The 24,470-nt window shown below is 54.4% G+C and overlaps 6 protein-coding genes across 6 annotated transcripts; 3 read left to right on the top strand and 3 right to left on the bottom strand.

The window, feature by feature from the left end:
* Positions 1-1,758: 1,758 nt before the first annotated feature.
* On the top strand, positions 1,759-3,801 carry LBRM_11_0230 (conserved hypothetical protein; the record flags this gene model as incomplete). The annotated part of the gene is made up of 1 exon (XM_001562908.1): positions 1,759-3,801. The coding sequence occupies one exon, from the start codon at positions 1,759-1,761 to the stop codon at positions 3,799-3,801; it is 2,043 nt and encodes a 680-aa protein (XP_001562958.1).
* A 2,685-nt stretch (positions 3,802-6,486) lies between these two features.
* Positions 6,487-8,616, top strand: LBRM_11_0220 (conserved hypothetical protein; the record flags this gene model as incomplete). The annotated part of the gene is made up of 1 exon (XM_001562907.1): positions 6,487-8,616. One exon carries the CDS (start codon positions 6,487-6,489, stop codon positions 8,614-8,616), a length of 2,130 nt encoding a protein of 709 aa, XP_001562957.1.
* Positions 8,617-11,481: 2,865 nt separating this feature from the next.
* LBRM_11_0210 (hypothetical protein) lies at positions 11,482-12,267 on the top strand (the record flags this gene model as incomplete). Its single annotated transcript, XM_001562906.1, has 1 exon — positions 11,482-12,267. One exon carries the CDS (start codon positions 11,482-11,484, stop codon positions 12,265-12,267), a length of 786 nt encoding a protein of 261 aa, XP_001562956.1.
* Positions 12,268-16,994: 4,727 nt separating this feature from the next.
* On the bottom strand, positions 16,995-17,393 carry LBRM_11_0200 (conserved hypothetical protein; the record flags this gene model as incomplete). Its single annotated transcript, XM_001562905.1, has 1 exon — positions 16,995-17,393. One exon carries the CDS (start codon positions 17,391-17,393, stop codon positions 16,995-16,997), a length of 399 nt encoding a protein of 132 aa, XP_001562955.1.
* Positions 17,394-17,995: 602 nt separating this feature from the next.
* LBRM_11_0190 (tetratricopeptide repeat (TPR) protein) lies at positions 17,996-19,213 on the bottom strand (the record flags this gene model as incomplete). The annotated part of the gene is made up of 1 exon (XM_001562904.1): positions 17,996-19,213. The coding sequence occupies one exon, from the start codon at positions 19,211-19,213 to the stop codon at positions 17,996-17,998; it is 1,218 nt and encodes a 405-aa protein (XP_001562954.1).
* A 967-nt stretch (positions 19,214-20,180) lies between these two features.
* Positions 20,181-23,363, bottom strand: LBRM_11_0180 (conserved hypothetical protein; the record flags this gene model as incomplete). Its single annotated transcript, XM_001562903.2, has 1 exon — positions 20,181-23,363. The coding sequence occupies one exon, from the start codon at positions 23,361-23,363 to the stop codon at positions 20,181-20,183; it is 3,183 nt and encodes a 1,060-aa protein (XP_001562953.1).
* Between the last annotated feature and the right edge of the window lie 1,107 nt (positions 23,364-24,470).

The following is a 24,470-nucleotide window of genomic DNA, read 5'->3' as shown; positions in this document are numbered from 1 at the left end:
TGCGTTGTTGCTGCTGGCCTACGCGAGCGCTGGCGTGCCTGCGCGTGGTGCAGTTTGCCATTTCCAAGTTGCGTCTTCCCTCCTCGTCGTTTTGGGTTCTCCACTTGGATTGGACGTATATGACGTATGTCTTGACTGGTACGTCTGTACGGCCTGTGCCTTCGCCTCTTTTTTCTTTCTCGCTTTTTTTTTCATTTTTTCCCCTCCTTATCACTGAATTCGCATACCCTCGACGACGGGCGGACAGCCCCAACGCGGCATGCCGGGGTCCAGTATCCACTCTCTGTGTGTGGGGGGAGCTAGGCGGCCCCCTCTCTCCTCCCCACCCCTGCGCCGACGCCAAGCCACTGCTGGCGGCGACAGAGTCCAGCCCCCACCAGGCAGCGCGGGCCAGAGCGACGTGCCGCTGCTGATGCCGGCGGCCAGGTCGCGGACGGCGTGGCGTTGGGGCGGCCTGCGACAGTGCACGCGCTTGCGCCACCCGTGCGGCGGGCAGCGCGTCGTGGCGTCGGGTAGGGTTTGAGACAGGGGCGGTGCTCCTATGGCTGAGTCGGCGCATTGCTGTAATGCGTGTGCCTGCCGCTGCAGGGCAGCACGCGGATGGGCCTGCGACAGGCCGGGTGGAGTGGCGTTTGACTTGGGCTGTATGGCAGAGAATGGGCGCGTCGGAGTCACACGAAGAAAGGAGGGCCTCGATAGAATTTTGGGAAGGCGGAAGAGGAGCAGTCAGTTTGGAGTGCTGCTGTTTTGTCAGTGTTTCTCCTTTTGGTGGGCTGTATGGGGGCTCCACCTTGATCGCTCTCTGCCCCTCTCCGTGAGTGGTGTGCGGTTACGGGCCGGCTTGTTGCTGGGGCTCGAGGATACAAGCGCAGAGGGGTACAACGACGCCTACCTCTTTTAGGGGTTATGCGAATGTGCTTAGTTGGCTTTGTTTTCTTCCAGGGTTTGCGAGCTACTTGCCTCTTCATTTCTACTCGCCTTCTCTCTGCTTGCTGTATATTCTCTCGTTCTCTCCCGTTGTTGACCTGTTTCTACTTCAGGGCTCGATTGGTAATCTGAACTGAAGTAGCGAGTCCCTGTGCGTCGGGTGTCGGTGTGTGGAACAGGAGTAGCGACTGACAGGAAAAAAATGCAGCACACACGCAGGCGACCAAAATAACGGAGAAGTCGACGTGCATAATGACCAAAGGACAGTGGCCACATGGCGACGACCACTACTTTTTGCGAGGGTCCAATGGGAGGGGGGGGGGAGACACTAAGGACGAATAGTGTCGGGACTTTACCTGGAAGGCTTTTAGGAGAGGGCACTTCACATTACTCACTGTGAGACCTTTCACTTCAACCGTTGGCTCGGACACCAGGGCCTGCTAGCGGCAGTTTTCTGGCTGATTGACGTCGTTTGTACGCTGTAACGGCAGACACACACAAAAAGAGAAAGCCATGGACTACGAAAGCTGTGACTCTCTGCTTCAAGTTTGACCTTGCATTTTCTCTGCCACCGACCATTCACTCTGCCTAACGGCTCGCATGGAAAGGATCGAGGAAGAGATAAGCGCTTCTCTCTCTCTCTCTCACGCATGCGGCGTCTGACGGTGCATCATGATGTACACAGTCACTTGTTTGTCCTTGCTCTTCTCTGTATCACTGTCTCGTACTCACTCGGGCGCCATGGCGGCTTGTTTCGTTACTTCTTAGTGCCATTAGGGGCTCACTTCCGCACACACACACACACACACACACACATAGCAACTGCGAGTCATGCCCCCCACCTCATCCTCGACACCCCGGTCTTCACCGCCGGTGGCTACAACCGCACCACGGCGAGGCGGGGCGCAGGAGAAGTCCTCCAAGGAGATACAGGAGCTTATTGACAAGCGCATGGAAAAACTGAAGGAGGAGACCGTGCAGCATGAGAAGAAGTTTATTCAAGGCCGGTGGGTGACCGACACAGCCGCCCTGCGCAACCGCGGGGCGCGCCAACGGGAGGCACTGAACCGGCAAGCACCCAAGAGACTTGCCAAGGTAAACATGTACTATTACATGGAGGAAGCCAACACAGGACTCTTGCTCGACGACCACGAGGTAGCTGACCGCATTTCACAGCGCGACATTGTCAGTGGCGTGGATCTGCAGACCCAGCAGAAGCGCTACAGCCTCGTACTGGATAAACTGGGGCCCTACAAAATTGATTTTTCGATGAACGGTACGCACCTGCTGCTTGCGGGTCTGCGCGGCCACATGGCCAACATCAACTGGAAATCTTTTCAGCTTGAGGGTGAGACACAACTGAAGGACCGCATAAGCGACGCCGTCTTCCTGGTCGACCACAGCATGACGGCAGTCGCGCAGAAGAAGTTTGTCTACATGTACACAAAAAAGGGAACGGAGATGCATCTCCTCTCCAAGATGGCACACATGGACCGCCTTGGCTACCTGCCAAAGCACATGCTGCTCGCCGCCACCTCATCCATCTATAGCACAATGCAGTACTTGGACATTAGCACTGGACAGGAGGTAGGCACAAAAGTTCCAGCCGTCATGCGTGACCCGACAAGCACTCTAGCCGTAAATCCGAGTAATGGCGTCACTGCCACATGCGACCTGCGCGGCATCGTGAAGTTTTGGTCACCGGCTGTGGTGGACCCGCTGTTGCAGCTTAAGGGCCACAAGGGCGTTATCGAGGACATCTGTTTCCACCCGAATGGACGCTTCTTCCTGACTCTCGGCGGTGATCACAAGATGAAGGTGTGGGATTGCCGCACGCTCCGCACGTTGGAGGAGTACGCTGTCACCTATAGCTTTCACACACTCAATATCTCCAGCAGCGGCCTCGTCGCGCTCGGCGGTGGCACCCATGTGCACATCTGGAAGGACATGTTTACCGCCGCCAAGCCAAGCTCGCCCTACATGAAGTTTGGCCTCGGCTACGGCAACATTGCTGAGCAGGTGAAGTTCTGCCCCTTTGAGGATGTGATCGGCATCGGCCACTCAAGGGGCTTTACGTCGCTGCTAATCCCGGGCTCTGGGGAGGCGAACCCTGATTTCTACTACGCCAACCCGCACGAGACGGAGCGGCACCGCAAGGAGCGGGTTGTGGCGAACTTGCTCGACAAGCTTCCACCCGACACCATCTCCATGGACATCCAGGTCCCTGGTGTCGATGAAAAGCGGCTGGCAGAATACAATGAAAATCTGCGACTGAACCGCAAGGCGCGGGCGATTCGTGAGAAGAAGATGCGGCGTGCTGGGAGGTCGCTGGGGGAGACGGCGCCGACCGGTCTTTTAGTGGGCCGGGATGAGGAGGTGGATGAGGAGCTCGGCTACAAGGAGGCTCCAAAGACCCGGGAGATCAAGTCGAAGCAGGAGCTGCAGCGAGAGCGCAAGATGGCGAAGTGGGACAAGAAAGACAGCGCTGATAAGGTGCGAAGCAAGCAGACGCTCCGCGCCTCCCGCATCGCGCAGCGTAACCGCATGCAGATGGCCCGTGACGCCCGCAACGGTGTGTACGACGAGGACGCGCTGGACGCGGAGGAGGCTGAGGCACTCGCCGCTAAGTCGCGGGCCGAAAAGCAGCACAGGAAGCGCGCTCGTCAGGAGGTGCTCGATATGGCAAGTGACATTCGCGGGCAGCTTCGAGAAGACTTCGACTACGATGTGGAGGCGCGTCCAGCTGCGCATCGCCGTCGCCAGCAGTCACACGACGACAGCGGCACAAACGGTCACAGCGCGAGGGAGCGTGGCAGCAGTGAACCAGAGGCCGGAGCACGCGCGAATGCCGCGTTGAGGCGCTTCCTTCGGTGAGATTGGAGTAGTGAACACAACAGTGTAGAAGCAAAAAAAAGGACGGTGAAGTCCATTAGCGGACTCGGTGATGGCCCCATAGCCTCCCCATCAAGTAGAGTTGAGTGAGCGAGTCACAGAATTTTCCCCTTTCCTCTCTTTGCCTCTACCATGCGTCACGTGCCCTGGAGCGCACTTGTGCCGTTGTGTAGGATGTGTGGGCACCACCGTTTGAGCTTGTTTCACGTGAGCTTCTCTACCGATGCTCACACATTCACTCTCTGGTGCGCACCTTTTACATGTGTATGGGCGACTGTGAGCATGTCGTGTGGCCTTTCACTGTCTTTCCCGCTTCTCGCGCACCGCCAGATCTCGCGGCTGCTCTTGGGGTACGTTCGCTATGCGCCATGCTCGACTTCGCTTTTCTTTTACTGTTGTTTTCTTAACCGCTTAACAGAGGGGGAAGAAGTTGTTAGCTCCTCCCTGCTTCTCCCCTGAGACTTCTTGCCGTGTAACAAGCGCCGAGGCTGTTCTTGTTGGGGTTCACCCTCCTCCTCCTCCTCCCTCTCTTTGTCGGGTGTAGCCAAGGGCAAAAGCAGAGGAGAAGTGGCGGGAGTGTGTGTGTGTGTTGGGTGGGGGGGGGGGTGGAGTCCAAGGGGCGAGAGGTGAGCCCTTCATGGCGTTTAAAAGTCGAACTAAAATGAGTTTTTTTTTTTTGCGTCGCTGGGGTTTATTTCATGGCGTTTCTTTTGGTTTCGTGCGCCCGTTCTTAGTGATGTGCATCGGGCAGCTCTTTATATATATATATATTTTCCTCTCTCGCGCTACGTCCAAGGACAAACAACGCGCTCAGCAGAGGAAAGGAAAACAAACAAACAAGAAGAAGGCTGCCTTGTGAGCTAGTCGGCAGGGTAGCGACGCTCGCGGAGAGAAGTGCGATGCTCTGTGCCTGTGTGTGCCTGTGGGGAGGAGAGGGGAGGGGCGGGAGGGTATTTGCCCGTACTTGCACAGGTGCGGATGACCCCCGCGCATTTCTTCCCTTCTTCTTTCTGCCTCACTCAACCGTACGTCTGCGTGCAGCACAACGCTGTCAAGATGAGAGGAATACGTGTTAGTGGGTGTCTGCTCCCCCACTCCCTCCCCCGTCCTTCGACTCCTGAGGTCTTTGCCTCTGTAGAGCACCTCTTTACAGCTATGCCTGCTCTCTCCTCCTTTACTCGGAGGAGGAGGGGGGAGAGATAAGAGAGGCGAAGCAGATGGGCACACCCGCACGCACGCGAAGGGTGTGGCTGTCATTTTGATCTAGTTGCCTAGGGTGTAACCGTAAACATCTCTGGTAGTTCTGAAATAGGTGCTACCGACCTCTCTACCCCTGTCTCTAATATCGTTCTCTCTCCCCCTCCTACGTGTACGCTTATGCGCACTGCTCCTCCCCTCCTTCGCAATTCTTATCCTTCCCCACCGCCACACCCATTCATATTCCTGCATACGTGGGCACACTGACGCCTGCGCAGGAGAAGGCAGGGTGAATAATAATCATAATCACGAAAAGTGAGTCGCCTCTTGCTACGTAGCATATTCGGCGCATGCGTGTGTGTGCCTGGAGAGGGTCTTCTTGACTCTCATAGCAATAGCGGGGCAACTGTACGCCTCCCTTCCTTCTCCCCGATAAGCGCAGGCACCTGCGCTCATACACACGCACAGGCAAGCGTTTGGTGGTGCCAACATACGCCTCCCATATACACGAGAGATAGAAGTTCCATCATCTTTCTCGCTGGCATCCCAGCTCAGCTCCTTTTTTGCCTCTTTCCCGTTTCCCTTTCCTGTTCTTTCCATCGTAGGGGGGGGGCGTACATGGCTCGCCACATTCATCAACACCGTCTGGCCGCTGCTCACTACCATCAACACAAAGCAGACGCTCAAAACATAGGACTAGGCAGCGTCTAACTGCCGTTGACGTGCAGTACCACCCAGAGGCAAACAAAACAGAAGGGCGCTGCTGTTACCCTCTCCCCTACAGACTTTTCCCCTTTCCCATCCGTCCCTTGAATTACTGAGTTGTCGTCCTCTCGCTCTCTCGCTCTTCCAATTCCTTCGGCTGCACATGTGCTCGCGCGTGTCGTTTTATTCCTCCTGAGTGCCGCTTTTTTCCTCTCTCTTGTCTGTTTTGGCTGTGTTTCGCTCTCCCCCCGTCTTTTGGTTTGGCTCGTTTTCATTCACACACTCGCGCCTGCCTCGCACCACAACCTCAGCTCTTCGCCTTTTTTCTGTGTTATCTCCTCCCTCCTCGCTGTTGTTTCCCGTTGCTTGCTCGCATACCTTTCACGCTGGCTCCTCTTCCTTGGCTCTTTTTCGTCTCGCCGCCCCCCTCTCATGTGAATGCGATGTCTGGCCGATCTGGCGCCCCTCTCGTTGTCTTCTCTCAGCCTCACCTTTCTTTGTATATATATTTTTTATTTTCGTTCTGGCGCCATACGCGTGGTGTTAACCAGACGAGTGAGGTGGGGCGCAACAGCGCTGCGGTTTCTCTACGTGCGTACGACATGGTGAGTCGGCAGCGCTGTCTTACTGTCCCTGAGCCCTGAGCGGCCTATTGCTGCGCACTCCCCCCCCTCTCTCTCGCGTACGCGACCGCCAGTAGAGAATTTCAATTTTGTGACGGATGGGCGAAGGCGTGGGACTTTTCCGCATACTTTTGCCCATACGATGTCTCGCCGACATCATCTGCTGAGTCGTCGCGAGGTCATCGCTCTGTTTTTGGATTTTGATGACGCCACGGTAAACCTCACTGATATGGCATTGCCGGCACCGCCCCAAGCGCTCGCTTCATCGGGAGGTGTTGCTGCGTCTGCGTACCTGCCTCCTTTCACACGCCTTGACGTGGTACGCGAGGCGCTGGTTGCGTTTGTGTGTGTTAAGCTGCGCTCTGTCCCCAGCACCGCGCTCCTCTCCTTTGGCCTCTACGTCATCCGCGCCGACAGTGCCAAGGCGGAGGGACAGGATAATGGCGAGGTAGAGGTAGAAGAGCTATTGACACCGGGTCCTGCCGGTGAGGCCGGCGGCTGTGCGGTGCAGGCTGCCATCAAGGATCTTGATCCCAGTGTGTGGGGCCCGAGCAACAGCGACCAGAGTAGTTTTGCATCATCGTCACCGATGGTCTACACAGGGGTGATGCGCTGCCTGAAGCGCCTTCTGGAGGAGGCGGAGCAAGCGCAGCAGCAATCCCCTGACCAAGCGGCAATGCGGATGTCCAAGAGCGCTTTCGTGGCTGCGTTTGCAAAAAGTTCCTCTGCTGGCACGAAGGGTACTCGAGCTTCCCTGTCCTCTAGCTGGAGCCCAGCCCCGCTGTCCACTTCGCTGGCTCGCAGAGACCCACCAGCAACTGCGACAGCGGGAAACCCGGAGGCGTGTGCTGTGGTGCACGGCATTGTGCTGCGCTCACGGCTGACTCCTCCCGCATCACCAAGCTCATACGCGCAAGGCAAGGCTTCCACAACTTTGTGCAACACAGACGGCACTACTACCATCACGACACCACGCTGCTGGCTTGATATTGTCTCACTAGCTCCCCTTGGCAATGGCCCGCCGACCGAATTGTCTTGTTTCTCGAACACATCCAGCTCTGTCGCGGCGGCAGTACCGTATGAACACACTCCGCTGCTGTTCACTGAGCTGAACGCCAACGATTCCTGTACCTGTGCGCTACTAGACCCGGTTGAACTCACAGGCATTAGTCACCGCGGACTCGCACTCGGACCGGCACTCACTCGACTCATCTCCCTGCAAGAACGCCGCACTGGCTCGTTTATGCACCGTTCACTCGCCGTTGTGGATATTTTTGCATGCGCTACAGCGTCTGCGGATCCAGGTTCAGTTTTCCTCTTGGACCATGCAGCGTCCAATGACAGTGTTGGCGCCACTTCCCAACAGCAAAGCAGCACCTCCCCCAAATTGCGCATCCCGACTGCCGCAGCGAAGAGCTTCACTGCCCAGCTTGCCATTCCGCCTCAGTCATTGGGGTCTTCAGTAGCAGGACCGTGCTCAGCACTGCCATCGCTACTCGCAATACAGGCCAGCAACGGAAACACATCTTCTGCGCAGCCACTGCGTATACTTACTCCTGTCGGCACCACGCACCACTCCCTTCCTGCAGTGATCGAGCAGCGCAGTATCGCTTCCGCTGCGCGATTGCCGAGGCAGCCCAACCCACGAAGACCAAGCAAAAACAGTGGTACCGTTGCTCCTGTAGGTGTGGGTCTTCCGGAGTCGTTGACGATGTTCAAGGAAGACGTCGAGGTTGACCTTGCCGTGACACGGCACTACACTGTTCCCGCAGAGATTTCTTCCGCATCGCCGAAGGCGGCGACGAATGCTCCAGTTCTGCAGCTACACCAAATAATCACCTACGCCACCCCCACGCAGAGAGGCCGAGCGCCAGCGGCTTCAAACCCGAGTGGTGAAAGCGCCGTGAAGGGCCCATCGCGCTTTGAGCCCAAACCACCGCATCAGCAGCACCGACACGCAGACGTCCGCAGCGGTGGCGTCATGACTGCCACCACTCAGACGCAATTATCTACCGCAGCGACAACATCTTCCCAGAGGCAGTGCCAGAGCACCCTCCAGCTGCAGCCAGGGGCAACGCCAGTACTTGTGGCGCCCTCTATTCCGTTTCCTTTGACGCATTTACCGCATCCCCCCATCGCAGCAGTCCAACTGGGCAACGGCGCACAGTTTGCACACCACGCGAGCAAACTCTGGAGCTCAGGCTACCAATCACCGGAGCGGAGGTGGTGCTGTACCTCGACCAAGCGGCAACTCCGTCACAGCGAGCGGTAAGGGCGGTCGAAAAGAGCCCAGCGCGACGGTCAGAGGCAGCACGTTTCTCAACGACACACCGCTAGGCGCGATGCCGAGTGACGGCGCTTCGTCTCTGAGCCAACCCCACTCGCTGCTGAAGTGACCTGCGGGATAATGTAAGCAAGGTGGTGCGACGAGGGAGCTCATCGAAGTGAAAGGCGAGAGGGAAACGGGAGAGGTGGCCCCCAAGAGCCGAGCATCATTGGCGTAGACATTTGTGTGCTTGTGCGCCCCATTCTCCTTTTAGTGTCCGCTGTCCCTCCTGGTTCTCCGTTCGCTTTCTCTCTTTGTGTAGCTTTACCCTTTCCCCTCTTTCCCCTTCCCCCATGCGAGCCCTCCTCTCTTCCGCGTGTGTGAATCCTTCCCCTCTGTCCCTCTTGTTCTGCCCTCGAGGTGTACTGCCGCACTGCCGTGTCTTCTTGTGGCTGCTCGCTTTTCCCCTCCTCCTCATTTATCTGTCGCCATGAATCGCTGTCACTGCCGCCTCCCTCCTCCTTCATTCCTCTTTGTTCTCCCAGTTTGGTGTCGGTACGCTCCTAGGCAGCATGTTGGCCGGTGTATCGGTGGTGGGTAGAGCTTGCGATGTTGGCAGTTATGCTATGGCTACTTGAAGTATGTGAGTGACTTAACTCACATCTCTATCTTGCCAGCACCCTTCTTCGTTTCTCTGCGCGTGCATGTGTATGTGGGTGTGTATGTGTCTCTGAGAGCAGCGCGCAACCGGGCGCGGTTGAGAACGTGTCGCGTACAATTTGAAGTGGAGTTTGAACGAGGATCGAACCCAGCGGGGAACACGCATGATTACGCTCACATGGAGGGGGACGACGATGCAGCAGGGACGAAGACGCGCTAGGACTGTGCACAGGACCATGTGGGTGCAGCCGGAGCTCTTGTCCCTGCAGTCTTCCCTTGATCTACACCTCTGTGCCACACAATATCACGACCGGTGTGCATGCAGTGGATTCCTGTCGCGTCCTCCGTCCTCCCTGAAAGAGTTTGCAGGCAGAATAACAAAAAAACGAAAGTCTACTCAACCGCCCCTCGTCTTTTCCCTTGTCTGTCTGCCTATACATGGTGAGCGTTATTCTTCGTCTTCTTTCCTGATGTCCCCTCCCCTCCCCCCTTGTCGTTTACTTACCCTTTTTTTTTTTTTACCCTAACGAGGACGCGACGGCGCACGGTCGGTGCGTCGAGTTGTTGTCACTTTTTCTTTCAAAAATTTTTTTTATCGGTCGCTTCCGCCGCGGGGCGCCACAGAGGCACATATGTGAACAGAGCGATTTTCGTGTATATATTTTTTTTTTTTGTTTTCCCCCTTGCTCGAAAACAAGGCAGATTGGGAGCTTCGACGGTATATGGCAGGGATGCTCGAGACACCGGCACATGTGGCCATAACTGCTTCGCCCCTTAGTCTCATCCTGAAGGGTAATTTTCCCATCACTTCATGATTTAGTTTATTTTTTTTTTTATTATTTATTCTTGCCAACAATGCAGGTTTTCGCCTTTCTTCCAAATTCTGTTCCCCGTCTACGTGCCGCCATGCGGCTTCTCACTTCCTCAGCTTGTGAGGAGGCAAAGCCTTACCAACACGTCACTTCGCCTGATGGCTTTCTGCAGGGGGCACAGGTCTACACGAACTGCGCGGCAGGAACCACCACCATTACGTGTAGGCACACACACGACGGCGCAAGAGTGTGCCTGCAGCCCATTTTGTGAGCAGCACAAAGCCTGCCTGTGCTCTCTCCCAGAAAGGAGATGTTGGAGTCCTCTTCGACCAGAGCCCCGGCGGTGTTACTCACGCCCCACTAGTAGAACAAACTCTGGTCCTGGCCAAAGTTGTCTGCGTGCAGGATAAATAAGATCCACAAGTTTAGCAAAGGCGCGGCGACCCCCCCTCCCCTCCCCACCAAATTGCGGAGGAATGCGGAAGAGGTGCACGCGACTAGCAGGGGTTGCCAGCAGTATGCATCACTTTTGTATTTCCTCACCTTTCCATGTCTCTACCCAGCCGTGTGGCATCTGCGTCACTGCAAAACAAATTCGATCATCGTCTAATGGAAAACTAAAAGCGCCAACATTTTCAAGGCCAAAACCCCCTCGCTTGCTTGATTCACTACTGCTGTGTCACCAGTGAAGGAACAGAAAAGTGCGTGACCGATCTCCTCATCGCGGGGTTGTGACGGCTCCCTCCTCCTCATCACCCCGACTCCTATCCCCCATGCGATGCCCTCCTTCTCATGGGTTTCATGGTATTCTGCCCATCGTCTTACAGGCGTTTCCGCTCCGTCGCCCGGTACACCCACTCCGTATCTTACCCTTTCCTCCGCCTCCTTCCCTCGTTACACCTCTCAACTATATTGCCTCATTGCATGCCAACCATGAGTAAAAAATGCATCGCTGCTGCCCCCCTTCCTTCCCCCTCTACGCACATACATATACATACCAGCACATAGACACGTACACATCTGTGCAGGTGAGTTGATCGCCCTCTTTTTTTTTCTCTTACCGTTGCCGTGTGCGTACCTCTTCTTAGTTTTCGTCTTGCGCTCTGGGTGATATCGCGTTACTCCACCGTATCATCATCATCTCTGCTAGCTCGTGTGGCTGCTTACCGAAGGGCGTATTGCCCCCCCCCCCTCTCTCTCTCCCAACCGCCTCGTCTTGCGTGTGCCACTTTATTTGGCAGTGGTACTCTTCTGTGGAGCCCCCTTTTGAGTGTGCACACTTGCATGATTTGTTCTTCCCTTTCCTCCCTACACGCACACACAGACACACCCACACCCACACACCCACGCACTCACTCTGGTCTAGAACCTCTTTTGCGTAGCGCAACTTTGTGTGGCCATGGGCACTGGCACCGGCTGCCTGTACGCGTGCGCCCCCTTCACGCTCATTGTCTCAATTCTTCTCTTCATGCTTTCCACGATGCTGCACAATGGCAACTGGACTTTCGCGGTTCTCGCCGCGAAGCACAAGTGGGACACGTCAGCGAAGTCGCGCTCCTGCCGCAATGGCGGTATCCTCTATTTTTTCATCTCCGTCGTATTGTGGGCTCTGGTACTCGTCGACTCGTTTCTCATTCAGCTAGAGGATCTGCCGACCTCTGCGTCCAAATGGTGGCGGCAGCGTCGTCTTCCCAGCCTACAAGAGTTGATACGCAAGCGGCGCAAGGCATCAGAGGCGGAAGGCGCTGGCACCGCTACGGATGTCATCGTGATGACTCCGACACCAGTCGCTGCAGCCAGGACGGGCGCAGCGAAATCTCCGCAGCGTTCGAGTCTTTTGGCGCTCCCGCCGTCTTCAGCTAAGGTGGCTTCCTCCCCGAACCTCGTAATGACGAGCGGTCCTGTGACGGTGGACGACTCGCGAGGAAAGGCGAGCTCAGCTGGTCCTGTTCGAGGTGATGCAGGCTCCGCTGGTTTCACGCTCTCATACCCTTCACCTCTGGCGGTGGGGGGGTCCCTGATTGGAGACAAAGCAGTCATCAGCTCCGCAAAAGCGCTGTCGTCTGCCGGGCGACCGTATGAGAGCGTTACTTCGGGGGCAGTGCATGCCCACTCGGTGTTGCCAGTAAGCACGAGCACGTCGGCTGCAACCAGCATACTGGAAGGAGACTACTTGTTGCCGTAGTAGAGGCTGGCCAAGAGCGAAGAAGATATGACTACCGCCTGACACACACGCAGTGATGGCAGGTGTGTTCTTTGTCTGTGTACTTCCAGCCTCTCCGCGCTTTGCTTTAGTGCTTGAGCGTTTGCTGTTTTCTTTCTTCTCCTTTTCATGATCCGGAAGCCGTTGAGGGCGAAGGAACTCTCTATTGCGAAAGGCCCCTCTCTCTCTGTGGAAGCGCAGGTGAGGGGAATATTCTGACGCACTCTACGTCACTCCTTCTAAGCACCGTCCCCCACCCTTTCGTTTCCACTATGCGCATGCGCTCTTTCGCGTCCTGGTGGCATGCAAGGCTTCCGAAGGTGGGGCGGGTGCTGTGGTTTCACCCACGTACCGCGTGGAAGGGAATCGCTCGGATCAAGGGGCTCGGGTCTGGTGAATCTGCCAAGGCACGGTTGCCTAGCGTTCCCCTAAGAGGTCAATTCCATGAGAGAAGTCATGGTTGAGCAAACTCGTTTTCCCATCTGCAGCCTCTGTTGTTTGCGCTCTCTCGAACGTAGGGGCTTTATCTGTGCGTGTGTGTGTGTGTGCCTGAACATACGTACCTTCTCCCTCCCTCTTTTCTGCTCCGTATACTGTATAAGAAGTGGCTTGAGCGATAGAGAGAGGGAGAGACATATCCGAGGATGATGTGCAGTCGTGCAAGTGATGTCACAACGGTGTGCACCAGGAGGAGAGGCGCGGCGCAGCCTTCACCGTCCACGATTATCTCCGATCAACCGAAAGTGTAGCGGCGTTTGCCGTCGTTGGCACATTCATGGCAGAAGTGTTTTTTATTCGTTGCTTCAAAGGGGAGTGGAGGAGGTCCCGTCCTTCCTCCTCCTATAGCCCCCGCCCCGAAACGCCATGCCCCCGAGTTGGTCAGACTTCGCTGTTTTCCACGGCTTGGGGGAGGGATGGCGCTGGCCGAGTGCTACGCAGATGCCACGTAGGAGACAGTAACGGTGCGGTGTTTGTGAAGGGGTGGTTGATACGGCTCTTCACTGACCACGTAGGTGCGAGTGGGGTGGTGGAGCACCGAAAACAACCTGGACGCGTTGTCCACGTGGAGGTGGTGCGATACCCTTTTCAGAAACAATCCGCACAGCCCCGACAGTCCCGTGGCGATGGCGCGCGCCTCTGCCGCGTCGGTGTGGGTGAGGCGTTGTAGCCACCAACTGCTGAGGATCACGTTTGCCTTCAAAGTTCGGTCGATGCACACCTCACACCCACCGTCTGGCGGCGCGTCGGTGCAGATATCGAAAAAGGCTCCGATTCCTGCGTGGCGTGAGACTTCCGTGGGGCATACCCCATGGCGATGCCCACCAAATTCGTAGCTGCTGCAACGCGCTTGGCGAGGGTGCCATCTCATTCAAAAATGCCACCGGACCCAGATTCAAGCAGGCCAACATCCGCCGCGCTTCTGTCAACGGCCAACAAGAAAACTCGATTGGAATTGCAAGGACGCCTTCTGCAAGCCAAAGTCGCACGAAAAGATGCACCACATCGTCGATCGCGAACCGTTCGAGCGGGAACGTCAGTGCTAGGTGCTCGTTTGCCTTGGCGGTGAGGGCGAAGGTGGTGTGTTCGGTGGTCAAACTGCACCCCTGCAAAGGTGTACGAGCCTGGCGGTGCTGTCTCAGTGTTGTATCATTGTTGTTCAAGGAAGCCTTGGCGCGTCGCGCGCGCCACTGAAAGGCGGCGAGAAAAGCTCCAGCCGCCTCACGCTGGCCGCTCCACCCCAATTTGTCGATCCAAGCAGTCGCCTCCACAGCCGGTTCCACCCATGCATCCGCGCAAAAATTGCGATGGCCTCCAAGAGTGGAAGCGAGGATATCCATGATCTCAGGACTCAGTCACAAACTCATCGGTAGGGTGCGCACCTGCCAAGCGTGGCCGTACAAGTTAGCGGAACGGGGGCGGTTGCGATAACGATGGGCCAGGTGTGAGTGTGGAGAAGAAGAAGCCACATCACGCGCTGCACTCCACAGTGCAAGGGCAACGCCCTATGAAGTGTCCGGAGGGGGCTGCGTGGGCCCCATGGCCTTTCGCTGCCACCTAGTCATTCAGAGCGAGCGGTCAGAGAATGAAGCGCAGCTGATTACATGTCTGTTCCCCTTCGACAACTCAGAAAACCGAGCAGAGGTTCACGTGGGAGACATCGCTCGCAGGTTCCACGCCATCGCAGCGGAGTCGCTTTTCTGCCCAGACTCCATCAAATACTTCGTGTCGTGCACATCTTTTCCGATGCGGCGGAATGGGGCGGCCGGACTCCAGTATGTTCTCGGGAGCCTTGAACACCGCCCACGTTTTGTGCTGTTATAGCAGTGCTTCCAGGCTCTCAGTCCCGATGAGGCACGCTACTCTGTGGACGTCCTGCAGGTAGCAGGGCTCACAAAGGTTAAATTCACGGTGCTCGTTGCGTGTCACGCCAGCACCCCGACAAGGTACAACAGGGGAGGCCTGCTCCCACCTGCGCCGCGACGTGCGTACGTCTGAAGCGCGGCGGAGGGATGACCCGCTCACTTGAAGAGATTCAGCAGCTGACTGGCGCGTCTCACCTTGATTGTCGGCGCACCAGCGAGGTTGTTTACAAATAGCGCTGCCGCCAGACCCGTCATAAGGGGAGATCGCGCTTTCGATTTGCGGTGGTGATAACGACTCCAAAGCGACTCGTACTGCTTCGAAGTCCAGCGCATCCCCAGACCCCGGCGCACCGAGTCGGCGAGGGGTGTGCCTTGACTTCCTGTGCTGTCTTCTGCGCGGTCACTGGCGGTGTCTCGTGCTGCAACTTCAGCGTTGCCAAGCGGAGGTCGTCGTGATTCCCGGCGTCCGATACGACCCCTCGCGCGTTGGAGGCGGTTTCGGTGACTGCCACCTGCGCCTGAGCCAGCGCCCCCGCCAGCCCTGATATACTGCCATTCAGGGCGGCGGTGGCGTCGGCTGCCTCCTGGTGCTGGTTGCCAAGGTCGGCAACCAGGGAATTGAGGCCGGCGGACATCTGCTGCCGCTACGTCATGTCCTTAACGCATAGGCGCAAGAGCGGTGTCTCTGTCGGCAAGGCCTGGTTCCGCGGCTAAACGAGAACAGTGTCCATGAGGCGGGTGAGCAAGTGCGTCACACGGGCGTAACCGGACATGGGTAGCACGTCCAGGAGCAGGCCTCGGGCGAGCGCATCTCCGAAATGATAATCGCCGAGGGGGCGATGCGGCCAGCGTGGGGCTCCTCCTTGGTGACGCCCATCACTCCAAACCGCTGGTCACTCTCATTCGTGGCGAAAACTCTCGTCCTGGCTCGGGCGTACTATACCCTACTTGATTGCCAGTGGAGCCGGCGCACCTTTGGCGCCGTTGGCGAAGCCCCATGCCGAAAACGCATCAAGAAAGAGCCATCGATAGTGTTTGCATATTCGCGTGCGTATGCGGATCGCGAAGGCTGTGTAAAAGCGCGCAGAGATGTGGAATTCATTTTTTGTGTGCGTCACTGAGGGAGAGCCTGTGACAGAAAAAGGCGAGAGATCCAACTGGCGGGAGATGAGGGGGGAATATGGATGGAGAGGCATTCAACATCGGCAATGAGTTATACACTCAAAGAGAAACGAGGAACATCAAAAAGAATAAACTAATAAAATACATGTGAACTGCACCTCAAATATACATATATAGATATAGATATAGATATTGAAAGCGGCAATAGCCGAGCCACAGGATAGGGAAAGCGAGAAGAGCAGCAGAGGAGAGAAACAGAAAACAGTCGCAACAGTCAAAAACAGAAATAAAGGAGCGTATCAGGGGCCATAGTATAACTTGGAAAAAAAGGGGGATAGAAAAAAAAGGAGAGGAAGAAACTAGACGAACGTATCGATAAAGCACACTCGACATATCCGCAAGCTGTGCAACGGTGAACACACAAGTGAACCAGAGTGAACAATCAGAGGCAAAGGATATAAAATGTGAAAGAAAAAAGACAGCGCTCAAAGTGCAGATGTGTGTGGAAAGAAAGAAGGAAGAGCAGGGGGTGGGCAAAATGAGAGGAAGGCAGTCAAGCGGCGAGAGAGAAACAGATCACAATATACTCCTACTGAGAATTGCAAGAGTAGCTAGAAGAATCCATACGCGAGTCGTGTATTTTCGCCTGTGTGTGTGTGTATGTGTGCCCAGAAGAGAAAGGTGGAAAAAAGAGGGATAGTCGTCATACACTTCTCCACATACCAGCTGGTGATGGACGTTGTATGTACTACTCACGCTCATTCCAGTTACGGAAAGGAGCAAGCGCATTTGAGAGGTAAAAAGGCGAGTTACTCATCTTGCGCCGCGAATCGACCAATGCCATAAGTGCAGCCATAGGAAGGGGCTAATTGACCAATAAAATACTGTGTGTTTGTTGCTTCGTCAGGTTTCTTTTTCTTATTGGCAGTGCTTGTCACGCAAAGACTATACAACTACAGAAAGAGAGAAAAGGGAAAAGGAGATGGGGATAGGGGAGCTAGCAAAACAGAATCATGTCGCCACCGCTACAAACGCGCTGTGCAACTCTAGGCAAAAGTGAAAAGCAGGATTCCGGCTATCTCCTCCCGATTGCATAACGTATGCAAGTACAAACTACTGGGGGACGAAATCGTAGTAGTCTTTTCGTCATTTTGCTCGTCTCGCTGTAGTCCGCCTTGCTGAACCCAACTGTTTCGCTCGACAAACGTGAGCTGGGAAAACGCCCTAATCGAACCAGCGCCGGCCACCAGACATGTTCGGCACCGTCCAGCCGTCTTGGTATTGCCACAAGTGATGCGGTGTGCCACCAGCATTACCAAAGAAGAAGTGATGCGGTGCTCCCGGCGGCACCTCCTTCATAAATGGGTGTGGAAGTCCGAACAGCATATCATACGCTACGCAGAAGATGAAGAAGGCCACAGACGAGCGGTAGAAGAGCCACTCAAACGGGATCTGAAATGGCCAGCCGAGGGCATGCTTGGTTACATAAAATCCGCCTGCGGTCGGTGCCAAGCTAATCTGCTTCTGATGCTCTCGGTACGGAAACGTACGTCTCGGCACTCCATACGGGTACAGCTCCTTCACGCTGAAGCCGCTCCGCCTCGTCAGCGTCGAGCGAAGCATGCCGGGGCGAACGTAATATACTTGAGATGAACAAAAGTGACTACTGGGTTAGGAAGAGCAGCATAACCCTATGAGGTATTCTAAGTATTGTGTGATAGGGTCCGTGTGGTTTGTTTTTGCGTGTAAACGATATAATGAGGCGTATAGAAAGGGGCAAGGACAGAGAAAGAATGTATAACAAGAGAAATGCCCACTAGGAAACAGAGTGTGCAGTCATACCTCATTGCCAGTTATTCCATGACCGGCACGCGTATGCTTCGTCGTCTGACAAGATGCAAGTACCGCGTACCCAACGATAGACCCAAGCCCGCTCGGCTCATCGTAGGCTACTCAAAAGTGCGTGTGTTTTGCCGTAGCGTACCCTGTCTTGACCTAGGTTATAACACTAATAACCTGAATCATCGGCGTCCGCCCCGCTTCGCGTGTGCAAGGGTGCTGCCGCACCGCCAGGCTTCTCTTTCGCATCAAAGCAAAAACCATGGGGCACCACTAGGGGCAGCATCGGAGAAAAATTAAACGCTCAGCGCGTGTAGCGCGTGCCAAAGAACAAAACGATATGTTACACCTGTACATGTGCGTAGGCAAAGGGCGCGTGCACGACATCATGTCGAAGACCTCGCCATGTCTTTCAACTTTTGCAGCTCCTCTAACCGAATGGTCAGTACGCTGTTGAAGGCATCGCTATGTTTGAGCGGCGGCGTGTCCCCATCCTCGACGAGGTCCTGTCTCTTCACCACGATATCCTGAGCAAGAGTCAGATACTCCTCTGCCTTGTTGATGCTCTTGCTCAAAAGTGCGCAAATGCCGATGTTCAACACCACGGTCGGATCTGCCGTGAGCTTCTCTGCCTCTGGGCTGCGGTCTAGCAGCAAAGTGAAATCACTATCAGCCAGCTTCAGCAACTTTGCTACCGTTTGCGCCTCCTCCTCCTGCTCCATTTCCTGGCGCACCTCGGTCTTTACCGCCTCGCGAGTTGCGCCGCCAGGAACTCGACTGTTGGCCAAGGAAGTCGCTTCTACCATGTGCTTGATTGAGTTGTCATGCCATGCCTTCGCCGTCCCGGCAACTGCATCCGGTACATCGCTGTCAGAACACCCTTCCTCCTCCCGCCGCAGAAGTAACCTCTCCGCCATGCGCAACGCTGCACACCCGCGGCGAAACCTCGCGTAGGCATACCTTTCACTACTGTCGAGCGCCTTTCCGTACCACTCGATCGCCTTCTCCAGGTGGCCTTGGACCTCGTATACCTTTCCCAGATTTGCCATGGCGTAGTAATTGGCCTCGTTGAGGCGGACTGCAGTGCTAAAGTCACGCACGCAGGACTCAAAATCAACGGAGCGCAAGCGCAAGCCTGGTATGCTTCTCTGCAGAACGCAAAGGCCCCGCATGTTGTACGCATGGTCGTTTTCCGGATCGAGCGAAACAATGCTGGTATTGTCTTCGATGGCGTGCACATAATCATGCAAGGTCTGGTAACAGTTTCCGCGCCATTCGAGAACCTGCACGTTTGTCGGCTCTATGTCTAGCGCGTGAGAGTAGCTCTCAATCGCTTCCCTGTACATTCCCTGCATTCGGTTCCACTGCCCGAGCATGAAGAACGCGAGCGAGCTTGCGTCGTATGCCTCAAAGGCAGCATCCAGCGCCGTCTTGGCCTTGGTGAAGTTCGGCTCCGCACTACGACCTGTCGGCTCTAGATATCCTCGCGCCTCAGCGCACTTTTCTTGGCACTCCCTCATCCGCGCCTCCAGCAGCAGCCTCTCTTTTTTGGCTTTTGCCTTCTGAGCCTTTGCCGAGGACTTGGACTGGCCTTTCGGAGGCATGGCGATGTACTGTCAGACTGTACGAAAGAACTACTAGATCCGCGGACCGCCGGAAAACGAAAAAATCCTTCGACTTCAGCGAAAACGCTTCGGTGATGCAGGTGAGTTCATACACAAGACAACAGCCGTTCCCGACTCGCGCCTCAAGCGCAAATGATGTACGAAACAGAAGAAGGGGAGGCAAGTAGTTGAGAAGTGGGCTGATGAGGTAAGAAAAGCATATGTAACAAACCCTCTCCCCTCAACTTCGCGCTACCACAGCGAGTAAATTGGATGAGCTCACACTCCTGGGCCCACTGAAACCGCGAGAACAGCTTACTGGAAGTTACTTTAAGGGGGTGAAGCTATCCAGGCAATCACACGGTGATTGCCACGACGCGTAGCAGCGTCGTCTTATTTGTGCTTGCTGCCTTAAATGATTTGTTTCGCTTTCTGGAAAAGGGTTACTTAATATTGTAGGTTTTAATAAATGGGAAAAAACTGGTGATGATGGTGTGAATAGTGAGGACGCACGGCATAATTCGGCGGAGAGAGTTAAACAGCGCGTGCCAGTGTTTTGTATTCATTTGCGAGTTGAGAGCCTACAGTCGCAGGACTCAGCATCTCCGCACGCTTATTCCTCAAGTAACGCTTAAGGCGTTTCGTGTCTTCACTCCAGCTTTAAAAAAAGCAATTAACAATCAGAGCATACCTCACAGACTTCCGTAACGAGAACAAAGAAAAAAAGAGACAACCGGTCACAAAAGAAAAGGGGAAAAAGTGGAAAGCTGAAAATAAAAAGATCTACCGTACGGCATAAGATTTCGTGGTAGGTATTCTAAAGGACAAGAAAAATAACAGAGCGAGTCGTCTTGCGTAACATAATTCCCGCCGCTGAACTTTGGTCCTCGGCGCTGAACGAACAAAAAGCAAACAGAAACGAAAAAGCTAAAGCAGCGACTCCTCCAAGCGAATGGCGTTTAAAACCTCAGTCAGTATCCGACTTGCGTGCAGGCGAGGATGGCGTCAGCTCGTTGCTCTCTTTCTTGAAGGCAAATGTTCGCCGCGCGCATAGGTACTCCTTCTCATCCGTGGATGGAACTTTAGTCCAGCTGGCATCCTTCTCAATCAGCTCGCGAAACGTCAAGTAAGCCTCGGACACTGCGTGAAGCCCATATTCCGAGGCCACCGCTATCAAGAAATCAATGGGTATGACGTTCACATCACGCATTGGTCCGTTGTTGGTGGTGAACTGAAACGTGTGGCCAATGCGCGGAACAGAGTCAACGGACCATCCTGCCTTCATGATGCTGTTCGCGTACGTCTTGCCCTTGGCGAAAAGAACACTAGCGTCGATAAACATACCGAGAAATGTGCCACCAGGAACCAGGGCATTTGCAATGCTGCCCAAAAAATGACGCGCCTTTTCCTCGCTGCCAAACGCATGGTGAAGCCCAGCGAAACAACTGATGAGGTGAAACTGTCGAGGGTGCATTTTCACAATGGTGCTCATCCAAAAGTCTTCGGAAAACACATCGCCACAGATGACGTCGTAGCGTGCCTCGGGTGGCATTTCCTTCGAGTCGCAAATGAGGCTCGTTATTGCATCAACCACGCTGCGCTTCAGATCGATGCCCACATAGCGCGAGGTCTTGTTGCGCATCCACTTTCGCGCAACAGACCCACCGCAGCACAGATCCAAAATATCGTTTGAGGGCGTCTTCGGATTCATCAGATCGATCAAGAGAGAAACACATCGAGTGGTCACCTGCTGTGTAAAAGTCGCGTTTGGGGGTGGTGGCACGTGGTAGCCAATTTCAGCGTCCGTGTTGAAGGTCGAAAACGACCTCCAACACTCTTCGCAGTAAAAAAAGTTGCTGGTGCCGTCCAGCATGCCTAGCACAAAAGTGCGTCCGCAGTACACGCAATCACCGTGCCCCGTTTCGATCCAGCAGTTCTTACACCAGTACGCATTGTGCCTGTTGTTCCGTCTGCCCACGTCGTTCACCTTGTGGCACCGCTCGCACTGATAAGAAGGTGCCTTCAAAAGCCACAGCATTTCCTCCTGCGTCACACCGGGGCTATGAACAAGCTCATCAACATGATCGAATGAGTCTGCCTCGTACTTTTCAGCGATGTCGAAGTCCTGCAAAACATCCCACCAGTGAGCACCATCATCGGCACGGCGAAGTAAACATTCCACAATGGAGCCCACACCCAGTGTAGGGTACGCCTCCCTCTGATAATCTGCGAATTCGCCTTCGTAGGGTATGATTATTCTGCTGTGAACATTGTTGGAAGAGACCCCAAGGTAAGCACGGTCAAAACCTTCATTCATTTCGTTCGCGACTACGATATTTTCGACCACAAACCGAACAGTGAGTGATGTTGGAGGCACCCAGACGAATGTGGGAAATACTGAATTATCATCTGGCTGGATTGATGGAGTGAAGACGAGCCCCATGTTACTGTGATCGAAAACCGGAGTATCCACGAGTTTCTTGGAGGAATCTAACGGAAGGCACTCTGCTTTAAGGATAACAATGTGGGCGGGGTCGGCATGCGGCCATGTGCTTTCATCCTCAATTCCAAGATTGCTCAGCATACGCATGCGCTCGGCAAACGGGATGCCTTTGGTTTCCTTGCCTTTGAAAAGCAAGATGTCGTCTATGATAATTCGATAATCCAGGCTGCTCCGGTACGAGGAAGAAAGTGTGCCCTTGAACACACAACTAATCACTGGATCTACGGTGCCGCCAAAACAGAGGGGAAGCCCAAAGACGCTGTTATGATCAACGTCATAACCAAAAATGTTGCCCTTTGAATCCGTTCCAAGAACGATAGGCGTTCCCACAGCTTTTCGGTGAACCGTGTATATACCTCGCGCGAAACTGTCTGCAGCGTCCGCAAATGACATGCGCGTCAACATCTCGACTGGGGAAAGGTGTTTTCGAGCACGCTGCCATAATTCCATTGCGCTAACGGCTGGCTCCCAAGTCCAGCACGGCAAAACTGTTTTCACATGCGAAGGAACACCCCCGTAATATGTGCTTTTCGTGTCAAGAGATAAATTAGCCACCAGCATTGCATCCAGGTTGCTGCACACATAAAACGGTGCGCTTTTGTTGCGACTTACCAGCTCCTTCGTCGGAGAATCAAGAGCTGTGGTAGAAAATGACACTCCAATGATGCTGGCGCTACAATCATCGCACAAAAGTCCAATAAACCAAACTATATCCCAAATGGGAATTGAGACCGGGTTCTCAGTTGGTGTCGGGTCAATGTGTAGGTGCAAAATGTGAATTCTGTCCCACTTAACATCTCTGTTGAGTACCTCCAAAAATTGGGTTTCGATGTTGCGTATCGCTTTCCACGCCTCAAGAAAATTGTCTGCTCGGTACGTCATTTCCAGCGAAAAATCGGCATTCCGATCCTTGATTGCACTACGCTTCGCCTCGTCCCCGACAGTTATCATGACGCCTAGCTGCAAATGAGGACTGCAGAGGTACGGCACCACCGATTTCATGTGCACAATCCGCGCAACGGGAACAGGAAACTCAGACATAGTGTCCATGATCACTAGCTCTAGCGATTCAGGCAAAGCGCACGCTGCGAAAAAATAGTGCCTGTATGTCCCATTCGTCTGATTTCCGCTCATGCCAACCACTGATCGACTGTAGCCAACGGCTGACACGCTAGGGTTTTCCGATACGGCGGCAAAAAACGCCTCCCAGGCGCTTGCCAGAAAAATAGAGACATCAACGTTGAATTCTGTCGGCAAATCTAGGTGCACAAGAAGACCTCGAGAATCATTCAAATGTTTGACGGCGGCAAGATCTGTGTATAACGTCAAGATAGACCGCGAAAGTAAAAACCCTGATGATGCATGCTCTTCGTCGCCGCTTGACGGGATATTGTTCGACATGATAAACTGCCCGTTGATAAAGTACTGCAGTGAGTCGTCGTCCAATCCGCCACGGTCGGCGTAGAGATACCTAAGAGACAAAAGCGATGAAATACTGTTCAAATAGCTATCCTCGTGAAGGGCGCTCATTTTTCTCTCTACCGGAACGCTCAGACAGTACCGGTACCACCCGATTGTATGGAAGCTCGGTGGTGCGCCCTCAATCACCCCCGGAGGAATGAACGCTTTCGCATTGGCGTTTAGCATGTTGGTTTCTTTAACAGGAGACAAAGTGCAATACTGTCGATTACACTTATCAAATTGTCAGCATGTGATTTCAATAAGGTAGAAGATATTGATTTAAAGGTGAGAGATATGGGATCATATTTTAAGGAACGGCAGCGCACCAGGTACAAAGCCGTATATTTTTTTTTTTTTTGCGATGTTAGGACAAGCAGTAGAGTGGGGTTGCGATGAAGTAACACCGCCATTGACTCACAACCAACGGTGTCGTACAGAAAAAGAGCATGAAATGCTTTACAGTGACGCAGCTGTTTTCGCAGCAAAAGCTACGTACAGATATGGGAACTTCTAGTTCATAAGTGGTGCATAGGGGTGAAACAACCGTTTTTTTTTTTTGTCGTCATTGTTTAGTCTCCACATCGATTACTTCAGCGCCGAAACTCATCCGAGCCTATCATTGAAAAGGGAAATAGCCGTAACTCAACCAATTCTGGTTTCACTCCTAGTTAAGCTCAGAGAATAACCCTTCTTTTTCATAAGGCACAAAGACAAGCAGTAAGACAACAAGCGCATACTCCTTCCAAGCACTTCTCATGATCGTTGACTTTGCGCACAGGGTTCTCAGATTCGTTCTTTTTGGTTGCTGACTATTTCGCCACGCCCCCACCTCCTTCCACGCACTGGTAAGCTGTCAAACCGCATCCCCCACCCCATGTTCAGCCTCATCATCCGTTACAGTGTCTTGCAAACAATGCGAGCTCACTCGGAAAAAGAGCTCGCAGTTCTGCGTCAAAAAAAAAAAAAACAAGATACATCACCACTGTTGAGATGAACGAACAACTCTGCAAGCATTCGGCCTGCAGGGGTCAAGGGGAAAAAAAAGACGCCAACAGCGCGCCCGCAGCAACACCAGCTGCGCATAAAAGAAAGCTGTTTGCCTATAAAGACCTCTCGCACTCTCCATTCCATCCTTGACACGGTCGCATGGTGCCAAAAATCCGTTGGCTCGTTAGAAAATGTCCCGGTTCGATTGTGGCGGCGCCGCCCATCCGCCCCCCTGAACACGGCCCACCCACCCCGCCGCGCTCGCTCCGGCGCAGCGCAGGCCCCATGCCGGCGGGCGGCGGGGAC

The sequence above is a fragment of the Leishmania braziliensis genome, chromosome 11, assembly GCF_000002845.2.
Source record: "Leishmania braziliensis MHOM/BR/75/M2904 complete genome, chromosome 11".
Classification (NCBI taxonomy): Eukaryota; Euglenozoa; class Kinetoplastea; order Trypanosomatida; family Trypanosomatidae; genus Leishmania; species Leishmania braziliensis.
Note: the sequence above shows the minus strand (reverse complement) of the source record. Positions and strands in the feature narration are given on the sequence as shown.